We start from the raw sequence: 14251 nt of genomic DNA, 5'->3' as shown, positions 1-14251 counted from the left end.
GAAATTCTATCAAAATATGTATCGTTTAACACCTATTATTATTAATAAACAGAGAATTACAGCTGTTCACTATATGAATTAAAGTTTCTCTCTTTCACCAAACTACGCCAGGCTTCACTGCCTTGTTAACTCACACTAAAACACTCTTCACCCAGACTCGTCAGAAACAAAATAAAACTGATGGAAATCGTCTTACTAAGTCTTGTTAGTCCACTGTTCCAATAACCACCAACTCTGGTTTGGTTGAAATAAATCCTTAATTCACCAAGTTAAATGTAAAAATGTGTTGTTTTCCCTGCGGTGTCTTTGCTTTCTCTGCTGTTGCAGTTATGACACAGGCTGACTGTTTACAGTCAGTCCTGTAACGTTTATTTCCATGAATAGCAGTCAGCTCAGCTGCCTCTTGCACCATACTGACCTCTGGTGGCACGTGATGTGCACTATATGCAAAACATCTTCACAGCCACTCCAGTATGAGGTTAATAGAAAGAGGAGCATCTTTATTTTTGACGGTACTGAAAATCTTACCGTCGGGATTTCTAAATATCCTGGTATACCATAATACAGTGATACCACCCAAGCCTCACTGAAAGTAGGAGTGATTGAATATTGAATATGCTGAGCAGCTGACGGACAACAATTTTTCAAAAAAGTATAGGAACTGCACCAAAATTTCAAAATCATATGTTATTCCTGTGTTCTAAGAGAGTCCAAAAATACAAGTTAACATGAACAACTCTTTCCCAGTTTCAAAAACAATAGTGAAAACTGACCTTTGTGATGTAACAGGGTATAAAGTCTGGAGCTGCTTCATAGACAATGAATGAGGACAGGTGTTATATATGACACTAAGAGCACCCAGAGGAATGTTCTGAGTACATGGTGCATTTCCTGTTTCAGAGCTGACAACACTACAACAGAATAAAGCAGAGTAAAGGCTCTCACACATTTTCTATGGAGCAACTTAAGACTATATACGTATTGACATCACGAGTTTGACACCTACTGTCCTGGTTTCTGGCTTTGAGAGAGAGGAGCTCATCTACACAAATATTGATTGAACTTCCCTAGGCCATGGAAATAACATACTAGAATTCATAATTTAGGTGGTGGTCTCCTTTTAATTCAACCATCACCTCAAAGGGTGAGTGTTTGATGCTCTAGACTGATTTTGTTGGACTAAGACAGTGATGCACTTCTGAAACTTCAGTCATTGTTTATTACCACAGCAGATACTGTTTCAGATTCACCCTCTCATACGTCCTGTTTGAATAGCTCTGTTCTGTTGCAACCGTCATTTCGGAGAATAATTCATTTTGACAGCTGCTGTGATTGCACATCTGGCACCACACTGAGCAAACACTGCCTGACACTGGCACTCGTGTGTCTACACTGCTGCAAAATAGCTGTGCTGGCAGTGAATCAGAATAATTATTTATTTAACATGTAAAATTAAAAAAAATGGTCTGCCACCATGCTTCATTATGTGGCTCAAGGGCTTGTGGGTAATTACTGCTACACTGTGCTTTTGGTGCCTCCAGGAAACAATATGTTATCTGTCCCACTTGGACACTCTCTTGGTCATGCAAACAGACCGTGCTGCAGATGTAGCCGAAACACACAGCTGTGAGTAAAGTTAAAATTCATCAGAGGATTAAGTTCTTCTGGGATTTGGGGTAATTATGTGACTATTTAAATGTGAAACAAATATTCATACAAAACATTTATGTTGCTAAATGGGCAGAACAACCCCTGAAACAGCTGGAAATTTTGACAATAAACAAGTAAGTCATTTAACAAATAGGTCAGATTGCACTTGTTTTATGTTCACAAGTATTCAAGTCAAGTTATTGTCATGCACCTAAAATTACACATGAAGCCTCAATGAATAATTGATGTCTCAGTAGAAACTGATGCCAGGGGAGATAGTAGGCTCCTAAAATAACAGTGTCTTACATTCAAATGAGAGTCTAAACTGAACCTGCTCTGGAGTTAAACAAGTCTTGAGTTTGATAATGAAATCTGTCCAGAGACGGATCACTTCTAGCAAGCCCTGGAGACATATAGCCTCTGACTAGTGTGTGCGTATATTGTCCCGTTTTATATAGACGTGGTCTTCCCTTAGAGTAAGTTCTGCCTTTGTGTGTGTGAGTGTGTGTGTCTGTGCGTAGGAGAAAGTTTCTTTTCATTGACTGTGCAGATAATTACTTGCTTGTTAAAGAGTGCAACTGAGGGCATCTGCAGTAAAGTGATGTTAAAAGATGAAAGAGAGAAAGAAAGTGTTGTATGCAGGGAAACTGAGAAGCCACTGATTCAGAGAAAGAATAAGGCAGAGATTGAAAGAGGGATGGAGCTTTGGAGAGTTGTAAAGAGATTTTCTGTGTTTTGGACAAAACATATAAGGCATGTTTTTTGGCATGACTGTGAAAAGAGTTCATGATAGAATGCACTAGGCATCTGAGGGTGGGAGGCTTTGGGAGATAGAGAAAGAGAGAGAAAGAGTTTAAGAAAAGCAAGACTCTGAGTCCACAGCCATGCCAGCCACTCTGTGAAGCTGTACTTCAACAGAGCAGTGATTTGAGCTCACAGTGCAATGCTATCATGCTGATTTTTAACAAGTATAGTGTCAACAATGTCACTGTCTGTCTTACTTGCTAACATCTGCCAATTTACTCTAAACACAAAGTACAGTTTAGGCTGATCTTATTGTTTTGGTTTTGCAGTGTCACAACCCAGTGTCGGTCAAAATTAAAATTTGATCTAATAATGGTGCCACAGTAGATGGATCGTTCAACTGACACGAATGTCTGTACTTCTTTTAATGACAACCCATTCAACGTTAGTGTCACTCAAAACCACAAATCTGAAACCAAAGTCAGCACAGTCGTTGGAGTTTATTTTATTGTGGATATCTGTACCAAAATTCAATGAAATCTGTCTGGCAGTTGTTAAGATAATTTACTTAAAAACCAGTTGCGCCCCTAGAAATCTTTCACAGGGGCGACCAGATTGGGACACGGAAAATCTTGGGGTTTGACACCAAAACCAAAAGCCATAACTACATTTCAGGAATTCTATTTTGCTCTTAAAGTATCTAGTGTAGTTGAAAACTATGTCAATATGAGAGTTAAGGAGTTGCATACTGATATACGTTGGTTACATTTGAGTTCTTTAATAATCCTATTTTAATATGTTACATATTTGCATTTGTTAGGTGGTTAATTGGAATTCAAATAGGCTGGTTGTCCTCTTCCTTAAAAAGAAAATATATAGCTTAATTTGATCAAGTACATTGACTGGGCTGCCCCTGACTAAGAATTTTCCTAGTCAGCCAATAGTTGTCATTTAGGGCCATTAGTCGATTAGTCACCTGCTTGTTTACGATGTTAATTTAATTACTAAATGATATATTTTGGGCGGGGCAACACAATGGTTTGAGTTGAAGGTGTGAGAAAGAATAGTATCAGTAACATTGTTAACACTGTGCTACATTACAGAGAAATACAAAACCGTACTAATGAACCTTCATTAATATAGACTTATATTTTATCTACAAGTGCACGTCACACACTGAGCAAGCCGCCTGTTAATGACGCTGTGGGCAAAGCAGTAATGATTGTGCTAAGTGGCTAATGGGCATGTAGCTACTGACATGTTTCAGATGATACGCCATGTTTGTAGTCGACCAATGAAGATGAGTTTACATATCACCTTGGGTTCGTCCTTCACCTTCTCAAAATGATCCCACACTTTGGATTTCCTGCCCGACATGTTATTAACTAGCCTGTGGAATAACCACAGTTACCAGCCCTGGAAATTAGAGGCCGTACACATGCCGCGTCTTTAATGGCCTGGAAGACACGATGACGGGAGCTGGGTCCTACTCTTGTGCCTTTTTTGTGCCAGCTTGTGCCAGAGCTCATCTTCTTCCAGGTGCTGTTTATAAGTGTGTAGGCCTTTCGTCTGTGGGACAGATGTAAAGCTCTGGCTAGCCCTGCACTAACATGATCAACTTTTCAGTATATATTAGACTGAATATTTACTGAAGAAGGGAAAGATATCTGTCGGCTGTGATTGGTTTGTTACCTGACTTCTGTCTGACTGCTGAGTGTGGCGTCTTCCTGTGTCTGTCGTTTCAAATTAAATTCCTACATGGTCCAGTCATATAGGTTTTAAAATCAATTTTGACAAGGCGCAGCTCCTAATAGAGTTTCACTTTTGTTTGTTTTTTGTTTTTTGTCTGTGACTAAGCGACCAATGAAATCTTACCAACTTCTTTGTGGTCGACCAACGTTAGGTCAACTACTGGGGGGCAGCCCCGCTGCAAACAAGCCTTCACAAGTTTAAAAGCACCACATAGAGGCCTCCAATTATTTTACGATTATTTTTGCAGATCACCAACTTCAGCAGGGTCCATCGTCTGCGGTCACCATACACGTCTACACAAAACTTAATGGCAGTCCATCCAATAATTGTTTAAATGTTTCAGTCTTGCCCAGAAGGTGGACTGACACTGCTGTCCCTGGAGCCATGCAGCTAGCATGGCTTACTAGAGAGTTAAGAGACCTTTGGTATGGAAGTAGTTGTCGAAGGAATTCCAGGGAAGGTAAAGCAAGAGGAGCAGAGTGTAACAGTGGGATATACTAGCTTAGAAAGATAAAGTGAGGACACAGGAAAGCCAGAGAGCGTTAGAGACAGAGACAGAGAAAGAGAAACGAGGCAGAGAATGTAAGAGGCCTGTGTGTGTGTCTCCAGGCAGTGGGCCTTATGTGGCCTGCTTCAACACTCCCCTTCACCATCTGTCACAATCCACATTACAGGGAAAGGATAGGAACGGCACCAGTGCTCAGCTCTCCGAGTTTCACTCCAACTGCTATTTCAGCACTGCAGCAGAGCCTCAGTGGTTTCCTTCCTCCAGCCCATCTCACATTTATATTTCATTTTTTACATGCAAAGCATTTATCTGACGCTCACACAGGGCAATCTAAGTGCAACAGTAGAATAAGGTCACTGTGTTCCCTTTACTCTACTCATCCCTGCTTCTTTCAATTCCTCTGTTTTTTTTCTCTCGTTTCCCCAGAACATAGTTTCCCACTTAATTCGCCTTCCATCAGCCCCACAATGCCCCATTAATAGTATGTTTAATTCTCTCTCAGCCAGCAGCGATTCTGAATCCTTGGGATTTACATCAATGTCAGGCACTCACACATGGTTGGCTGCTGGAGTGTGTGAGTGGGAGTATATCCTGTCTCTTAACGTCTTAATTGCTTCCTCCTGGTTGGCCGTCCTGGTGCGAGAAGGGTACAGCTAACTTGCCAGGGTGGTTACAATTCTGTCTTCATACTGGTTAGGATTATAAGATTTTTAATTCCCTTTGCTTCCTTGAAGGAGAGGCAGATAAATATGCATCCGGTTCACTGATTTCTAACTACACACTGTACTCAGGATTATTGCACTTTGATGTCAGGCACTCACACATGTTTGACTGCTGGGATGTATGTGATTATTGCTTTATTTTCTTATTATTCTCCATAAATATTTCTTGTTTTTGCAGAGGTAAATATTAGTGTAAATGTTCTTTTGTTCAGGTTTCCAAAGGTTGCTTGCTATCTGTCAAAATGACATTTTCAGAGCGAGCGACTCCTAAGCGCCAGTGCAGGCCTAGTTAGAAGAATCCAATAGGAGCAGGATATTACTGTCTGAAAGAGCCAGCTTCTCCCCATTGAGGTGTCAGCTGTGCTCTCTTAGAACTCAGAGGCGCAGGGGAATAACACACGTGCGCGCACACACATTCACACGCACCTCACATTTGTATTCCTGCAGTCACCTACACACTCTCTTGATCTGAGAGAATAATCAACGTTTGGGAACATTTCGCCTCATTGCTTATTCATAGCCTGGCATTGTGTTTATGTCTTATTCATGCCTCTGCTCGTGATGTCTGTCAGTTCTAATGAGTAATTGGGGCTAATTGTACGTGTGTGTTGATGGTGTAAAAGGCAGATTGAACCAAGAAAGGCATTTTCATCAAGGAGTCTCTTCTCCCTGGATTTGCCGGTGCGACTGCTCCGCAGCACTGAGGGTGACACATGCAGTATGAAAGGGGTTTGGATTATGCTAAGTCAAGATAGCATATCCAGTTCCAGGATTTGTATTAGCTTGTAATAATATCATAACCACTGGCAACAGATGAATGTGTCATTGTGGTTTGGCACCTGAGTGAGCACATCTCTGTCATAATTAGTGCAATGTTGTGATTTGGATGGAATAAAGCAGGGGCTTATTACTCTGCATCAAGCGTAAAAGAGAGCAATTGTGTGAAATCGAGGATGAGATTAGTCACAGCTAAAACCAGGATTTCTCTGAAAGTAGCGACTAAGCAGTAGAGGTGTGTGTGCATCTATGAAAAACCACAAACCTGGTTGAAATATCAAAAGGAACGTCCTCACAGGAGCGATCTCACAGTCTGGTCAGTATGTTTTTTCTGTCTTACATCTGAACCCTGCTGTCTCGTTTTTGATGGAGCTGCCCCAGTACTGCCAGACAGAAGCTGAGCTTTACACCTTGATATTTCCTGTTTGTAAATCTGACCCTGCTTGTTGTTTTTCTCGGGTCTCGTTTGTTTGCTGTCGGCAGACGAAGCCACAGGTTATGGACCAGTGTTTGAGGAGCAGCCGGTGGATACCATCTACCCCGAGGAGTCGCCCGAGGCAAAAATCACCATGAGCTGCCGGGCCCGGGCCAATCCACCTGCCACATACAAGTAACATATGTTCCCCCTAAACCCAGTCTCATTACTACACACTGTGCTTTCTGTGCAGCTCCCATCGCTTGCCATCTCTCAGGCTGAATTCAGACTGTTTTTGGATCTGTCTGTAAATAGCAAGGATGTTGATCTTAAAGGGACAGTCCAAAATCAAACATACATATTTTTCCTCTTACCTTTAGGTCCATTTATCAGTCTAGATTGTTTTAGTGTGAGTTGCCAAGTAAAGGAGATATCTCTGTAGATATGTCTGCCTTTTCTTGAATATAATGGAACTAGATGGCACTCAGCTTGTGGTGCTCAAAGTGCCAGAAAAATACATTTGAAAAACTCAACTGCAATGTCTCTTTCCAGAAATCATGACCCATGATATCCACAGGCCTTGTTGTGAGCAGTTTTATGTAGGAACTATTTTCTTTCTACTGAGCTACACCTGCCAACCACATCATCGCACAGATGTTAAAGGGATAGTGCACCCAAAAATGAAAATTCAGCCATTATCTACTCACCCATATGCCGATGGAGGCTCAGGTGAAGTTTAAAGTCCTCAAATCCCTTGTGGAGATCCCAGGGGAGAGGGGGTAGCAACACAGCTCTACCTAATGGAGGCTGACCCAGATTTAAACGTCCAAAAACACATAATTGAAACCACAAAATATCTCCGTACTGCTCGTCCGTAGTGATCCAAGTGTCCTGAAGCCCCGACATAAAAATGTGTTTTTGGGCATTTGAATCTGGGGCGCCTTCAGCCTGCATTAGGTGGAGTTGTGTTGCTACCCCCTCTACCCTGGGATCTCCGGAAGGGATGTGAAGACTCTAAAACTTCACCTGAGCCTCCCTCAGCATATGGGTGAGTAGATAATGGCTGAATTTTCATTTTTGGGTGCACTATCTCTTTAAGCATGCATCTACTCATGGACGAGGGGGTCCTGCTCATGACAGCACGAGGTGGACAACATTAGTGGCGTCCTCCTCAGCTGAGCTGTAACATAAACTAGCTCAATGGTGCTAGGTCAGCTAGCAGTAGATGCATGTGCCCCTTCTGTGCAGTGATACAGTTGGTGGGTGTAATTTGGTAGAAAGAAAAGAGTTTCTACATGGAAATGCTCACAAACAAGGTCTGTGGATTGTCTTGAGTCAGTGGGTTATTATTTCTGGCAAAGAGAAATGTAATTTCTGGCCCTTTGAGCACTACAAGCTGAGTTTCATCTACTTTTATAATATTTGAGAGAAGATAGACATCTCTTTGGCTTGGCAACTCACACCAAAACAAACTTGGTTAATAGATAGTACTTCGTATAAGAGGAAAAATGTTTGTTGTTGGGGGTGAGCTGTCCCTTTAACTTCTGTGCTCCTCCAAGGTTTATTATGTGTGTGTGACGTCCAGCAGTGCATTACTGTGTGATACATTTTACCACATGCTTGTGTCCTTGTTAAACAGTCTGCACAACTCATTTTGTTTGCAGCAGATGTTTGTTTTTTTCTCAAACTAACAATAATTTAAATGCCAAAATATGACACGCCAGAAAAAAATGGAATAACAAATGAGATGTTGTTCCAGTGCAGTGCAGCACAAACAGCACTGCCACCGTGTCACCACCTCATTTTGCTGCTCAAAATTTAAAGCGTTTCGCATGATCCATTTCAATTTAGATGTAAATGTATGTAAATTATATTGCTTGGCATCCCCCAAGCCGGTTTCACTGTCAGAGAGCCCAGAATTAGATGTCAGAGGGGAGGGAATTAGCTTTGACCACAGCTGATATTAAGTGTTTAAGAGGGTTCATCTACAGTACACTCCGTTATGCCTTTCAAAATATGGAATTTGTTTTTGCTTTAAATTAGAGCTCTCACAACACACTACTCTACTGACCCTAATTTGTTTTCCTTGCAGGTGGAAGCTGGACGACAACGACATTGACTTGAACGCACAAGGCAGCCATTACAGTTTAGTAGGAGGCAACTTGATCATCAGTAACCCCATTAAAACCAAACATGTAGGACAGTACGTTTGTTTGGCGACCAACATGTATGGCACGGTCATCAGCCGAGAGGCCTCAGTCCAGTTTGGATGTAAGTAGCCCAGATGTGAACCCCTGTTTAGGCTGCGATGAACAGTACCATGCAGATTTAAGAGAGAACTGCCCTGGAGCTGTTCTTTCATGCATATTAAGCGTGCTGAAATTGCAAGGGCAGCAGGAACAAATCAGAAGTGGTGTGGAAAGTGCAATTTTTGAATGGTCTAACTTCATGATGGCAGCGTGGCTAATGTACTTTTTTAACTGTAAACTACAGCTCAGTTCAAAAGCAGTGTTTGAACTTTATTTAACCCTTAAAGGGACAGTTCACCCCAAAAATACATAGTCTTCCTCCTACCTCTAAGTTCTCTTTATAAGTCTAAATTGTTTTGGTATGAGTTGCCAGATATGTCTGCCTTCTCTCCAATATAATGGAACTAGATGGCACTCAGCTTGTGGTGCTCAAAGCATCAACACAACAATAAAATTAAAACAAATAAACAGCAATGTCTCTTTCCAGAAACTATGACCCAGTTGGTCAAGATTAGGGGTTCCCGAATGGTCCAGCCTTGGGGTCCAGATATCTTCTTCATTAGTCATTAGTTCAAGGTCCCACAGTTTAATACATGCAGTGTCATACTTGTGTTTGGCCATGTCTGTGGGCTAGTTTGCTGTGTCTGTCAAGAAGCTGTCAGTTACTCACTATACAGCAGGAAACAGCACTTCAAAATAAAAGCTCTGTGCTGGAATTTACCATACTTAAGAATGAAGTGTGTTTTTTTGTAAACTTGACATGTTTAAGAGTCACTTGCGGCCCATTCAGAATGGACCCATGACCCACTAGTTGGGAACCACTGCTCAAGATAATCTATAAACCTATTTTCTTTCTACCAAGCTACATCCACCAACTGTATCTCTGCACAGAAGGAAGTGTGTATCTACTCATGGACAAGAGTCTTGTGCTTGTGACAGCATGTGATGTAAACATTAATGGCATCCTCCTCTGTTGAGCTGTAACTAGCTTAGTGATGCTAGGTGAGCTAGCGGTAGATCTACACTGTGATATGGTTGGTGGGTGTGGTTTGGTCAAAAAGAAAATAGTTCCTAAGGGAAACTGTTCACAACAAAAAGTCTGTGGATTATCTTGAGGAGGCAGGTCGTGATTTCTGGAAAGAGACATTGCTTCTGATTTTTTTAAAAAAATAATAATAATTTGGGCACTTTGAGCACCACGAGCAAACTAGTTCCATTATATTCCAGAGAAGGCAGACATCTCTATGGCTGATACCTCCTACACTCAGCAACTCACACGAAAACAATCCAGACTGAGAACTAACACTACAGGTAATAGGAAAAATATGTATTTGTTGATTTGGGGGTGAACTGTCCCTTTAAACTTTAAGTGTAGGTTTTATAGAATTAGCTATATGGGCTGCTAAAATATGAATGTATGCCAACGGGATTCTGAAAAGTTCTTACAATTGATCTTTGTCTCTGCCTCTCTCAGACCTCGACCTGTTCTCGTCAGAGGAGAGGGAGTCGGTGTACGTCAAAGAGGGACAGGGGGCAGTGCTGCTCTGCGCCCCCCCACCACATTATCCAGGTACAGCATGTGATAGCTGAGTGTGCTTCTGCTCAAGTGTTCCTAGAAGATTGTGTTCAACCTCCATCATCATTTCGCAGTAGCAATTGACTGATTGTAGTGGGCGGATGGAACAGTGGCACAGTAGTTAGCCGTGTTTTGATTTCTGGTCCTTTCTGTGTGGATTTTAAACGTCTGCCCTTGATTGTGTGGGTTTTTCTCCTTGGTGCTGCAGGTGGACTGAAGATTGTGTATTATCCTGTGTATTTAAGAAAGTGTGTCTGCTGTAGTAGTCATTAGACATGCTTAACTATGTGCTTTTTTTTAACCACATGGGGAATTTCATGACACTGATGAACCGATTATATGAAATGAACCAAAGATATTTTGTCCCCTGTCGGCCCGGGATTCAATTACCCTTCCTAATGTCCTCTACGATATTGAAATAATGACATCACTGCCTCTGTCACTGTCTCATTATAAGTTCTTAAGCTTTTTTCTCAGTTTGCCGTCATTCCCTTGCTGGGTTTACTTCTGCTCCCACATGGATGTAAAAGAGAAAAAATACAAAATGTTTTCATTAGTCTCATATCTAGTTCAAGTTAATATGTCATTACAAAGTTTGTTGTTTGTTTTCCCTTCTGCTGGTCTGCATGTGGCCTCATTTTTATGATTTTCCTCCTTTTTCAAAGCGTTTTCACAGCATTGCCATTATTTAGCCACAGCCTTCAACCCCCAAAAAACTGTACACATATTTTCCATATTCATGCTCATGCAAATTAGTCGAACACAGTCTGAAAGCATTGTTAACTCTGTCTCCACAGCATCAGAATTACCTCAACAAGCCAGTGTGCTCACAGCATTCCTCTATTATGCCTCTCAGCTAAAAGAATTATAAGATTTCATCTGGAAGGTCAATAGATGCTTGAATAATAAATCCCCCCTCAGCACCAAAGAATTGTGCTATTTTTATTTTGCATGTATTCAGATTATACAGAATGAGCCAGCTTCACATCCAATTCCCGTGGCTCCTCTCAAAGCTTTTACTGTGTGTCCAGGGCCTTGATTGACGGATGCCGTTTTGTTGTTCTCTTTCTTTGCAGCTGAGCTGTCATTCCGATGGATCCTCAACGAATTCCCCACCTTCATCCCGCTGGACAAGAGGCGTTTTGTCTCACAGATAACGGGTAACCTCTATATCTCTAAAGTGGAGTCCTCAGACAGCGGCAACTACTCCTGCATTGCGTCCAGCCCATCCATTTCCAAGAGTGTTTTCTCCAACTACATCCCCCTCGTACCTCTGGCTGAACGTTAGTATCTCACTTCCTACCGTTCATTGTCTTTCCAGTGGGTAATATCTGACCTTTTTGTAAATTATGATTACATTGAAGCTGTTTGAGATTTCTGGTTTCTTGATGACAGTGTGACATTTAGGCCACAATAATATTTGCACTGCAATGCAAACAATGCTATTCAATTCAGTATGCAATACATATGTTTTGTAGGGGTGTAATGTTTATACATTACATTAGGAGTCACAGTTTCTTGTGAGTTCAGTACAGTGGGGAAAAAAACAAACGCATCAGGATGTGGCTCCTTTCATTTATTGTGAACAGATACTAGTAAAAGAATCAAAGATAGACAAAATATTCTTGTTGGGGACGAGGTAATATTCGCCCAAGGGCAACTTCGGTAAACTTTTTTTTTTTATCATAAAAGGAACATTTCTATTTGAAAGAAATGAATTTAAAAACACTGAACAAACACTTTCCCAAAAGGCAACAGGTCACCATAGGCTATAAAACTGAAAAGCGTTTTTTATGGTATAAAATTGTGAATACCAAAGTACATTGAATAAAAGAAGATAAACTTGTGCAGTAAACTGGAGAACTGTTACACTACAGTAGTTCCAATGTGGCTGTAGTTAAACAGGGTCATTCCTATGTTCTGGGGGTCCTATGTAAGGTCCCATGGTCCTGTGTTTCCCAGCTCAATACAGCACATAATGTGAACATGAAAGAGATGCTCCCCAGCTCTGTATTTGCTTAATATGATTAGAGCTAGTGTTAGGTTAGGGGACTAAAATCATGACTCTGAGAGTCATAAAATTACTCTGGACTAAGCCTTGATGGAACTTGCTTCCCTTGGTGAGCTACTCAGGCGCCACAGTACTCACTTTTTTGTATGGACAACAATTCCCAAATATATTTCAGCCCTGAATTTAAAATAATAAGACTTGGTCAACCAATTAAAAGTGAGGAAGAAAAACAAAAGATGAAAAACAAGAAAAATGATTATCAACATTTTAGAGTTAGGAAATCAGTAGTAGTTGACTATTGCCATTATCAAACGGTTTAAGATGAGGAAAGAGGTCTAGGATCAGGTAAGATTATTTATGAAATGCTTTAAATTGGAAGAGGTCAAATTTGACCTGAACCCAATAGAAGGCTTAATGTGTATAAACAGTTAAGTGAACTTGGGGACATAGGACCTTGGTAACATATATACGCTATGATTTAAACAGTCAAAGGACCCAAACATATATAATACCAGTTATCAGCACATGTGGGTGATGCCGTCGAATTAGCGTTGGCAAGTTGGATGTGTTTCCATTTACAGACCGTAAAACGGTGGAGCAGCGCCGGCACACCGTCCTTGTCCTCTACAGAACTCTCTCTCGCTATTGTAGCTGACCAGGAACCTGTGGGTGGGTCCTCAAACTCAGGTGCTATATTTTGGCTTGCCATAGTGTGACTGACTGAGTTGCTTGTCGTGCTACAGTAACTTTAGCACATGTTGTAAACGGTGTACAGCTAAAAGTTTCTAGGCCTAATTTGAGTATGTCAACTTTGGCTCCGTGTTATGTCCATCAGTCTACATATTGTGTATTCTGCATGTGGCTGTGTGCACTGGACTGTGATCCCCGGACCTTGACGGTTCAGTACAAATGCACAAACTGTTGAAGCCCGATGTTTTGATGTACAAAATGCATTTAAGCTTGATGCAACACAGCTGAGAGATTAAATTCATGTGTCTTTATAATAGGCAGGAATCCTAAAAGTGTTCAATAAATAAATAATATCCGGGCTGCACTCTTACCAGCAAAATGAGGTGCGAGTAATAGAGCCGGAGCTAAAGTGTTTTTCAAAGAGATGAGTTTCGAAAATAACCTCAAAGATAGGAAATGACTCTGCCTGGCTGCAGCAAAGTACTGCATTGATTTCTTTCTCTTGTCCGTACTAAAGCACCATGTTTAATCACAACAGTGCTTGTTTTAAAAGTGATAAGGTCGCACCACTGTTGTTGACTCTTTAAATTAGATTTATAGGCGCAAATTAGTTTAGAAGGAGACTTACACACAAGAACTTGCTTAAAGATGGAGCGAGCATGTTGTGGAAAGAGTGGACTGGAACATGGACAGCTCCATAGATAGAGAGTTCACCAAGTAAAGCAGTGTACTGAGGAGTAGTTATTAATGTTTCATTTTTGCACAATCTTATGAAGTACAAACACACAACTGGGAAACTATTTCAACATTGTCCTTTGGGGGCCTTCCCAGAATCCATTGCTTATTCCCATGCTTGATATTGACTCTCATGATGATGTAGCTTTTGGCCCGCTTAACCTGTGGAGGATTTGTTTTAAATAGCACTACAGTTACTTGGAACATAAACTGGAATGTTGTGTCCCACCAAAGAGGTCAGGATTAGAGCACACCAGTTGTTTGGGCTCTCTCATGCATATGTGTATTATGAGATGCCCTCTGGGTATGATGTGGCCCGTATTTAACTTTAACTTGTTTGTGTGCCTGTGTTTGGGGGCGGTTGTGCATACCTTTGCATTTTGTTAGGCATTTTAAAATGTCTCATGTATGGGTAAATAGGA

The 14251-nt window shown here is 41.2% G+C and overlaps 1 protein-coding gene across 1 annotated transcript in view; it reads left to right on the top strand.

The window, feature by feature from the left end:
• Positions 1-14251, top strand: part of cntn1a (contactin 1a) — an 89131-nt gene that overhangs the window by 48246 nt on the left and 26634 nt on the right. Inside the window, exons 5-8 of the mRNA XM_033635354.2 lie at positions 6637-6763; positions 8661-8839; positions 10292-10387; positions 11470-11676. Coding sequence (XP_033491245.2) covers positions 6637-6763; positions 8661-8839; positions 10292-10387; positions 11470-11676 — 609 coding nt within the window. The remainder of the gene's footprint in view (positions 1-6636; positions 6764-8660; positions 8840-10291; positions 10388-11469; positions 11677-14251) is intronic.

Source organism: Epinephelus lanceolatus, chromosome 5, assembly GCF_041903045.1.
Source record: "Epinephelus lanceolatus isolate andai-2023 chromosome 5, ASM4190304v1, whole genome shotgun sequence".
In the NCBI taxonomy this organism is placed as follows: Eukaryota; Metazoa; Chordata; class Actinopteri; order Perciformes; family Serranidae; genus Epinephelus; species Epinephelus lanceolatus.
The sequence above is the reverse complement of the archived record's forward strand: the minus strand, read 5'-3'. Positions and strand labels throughout refer to the sequence as shown.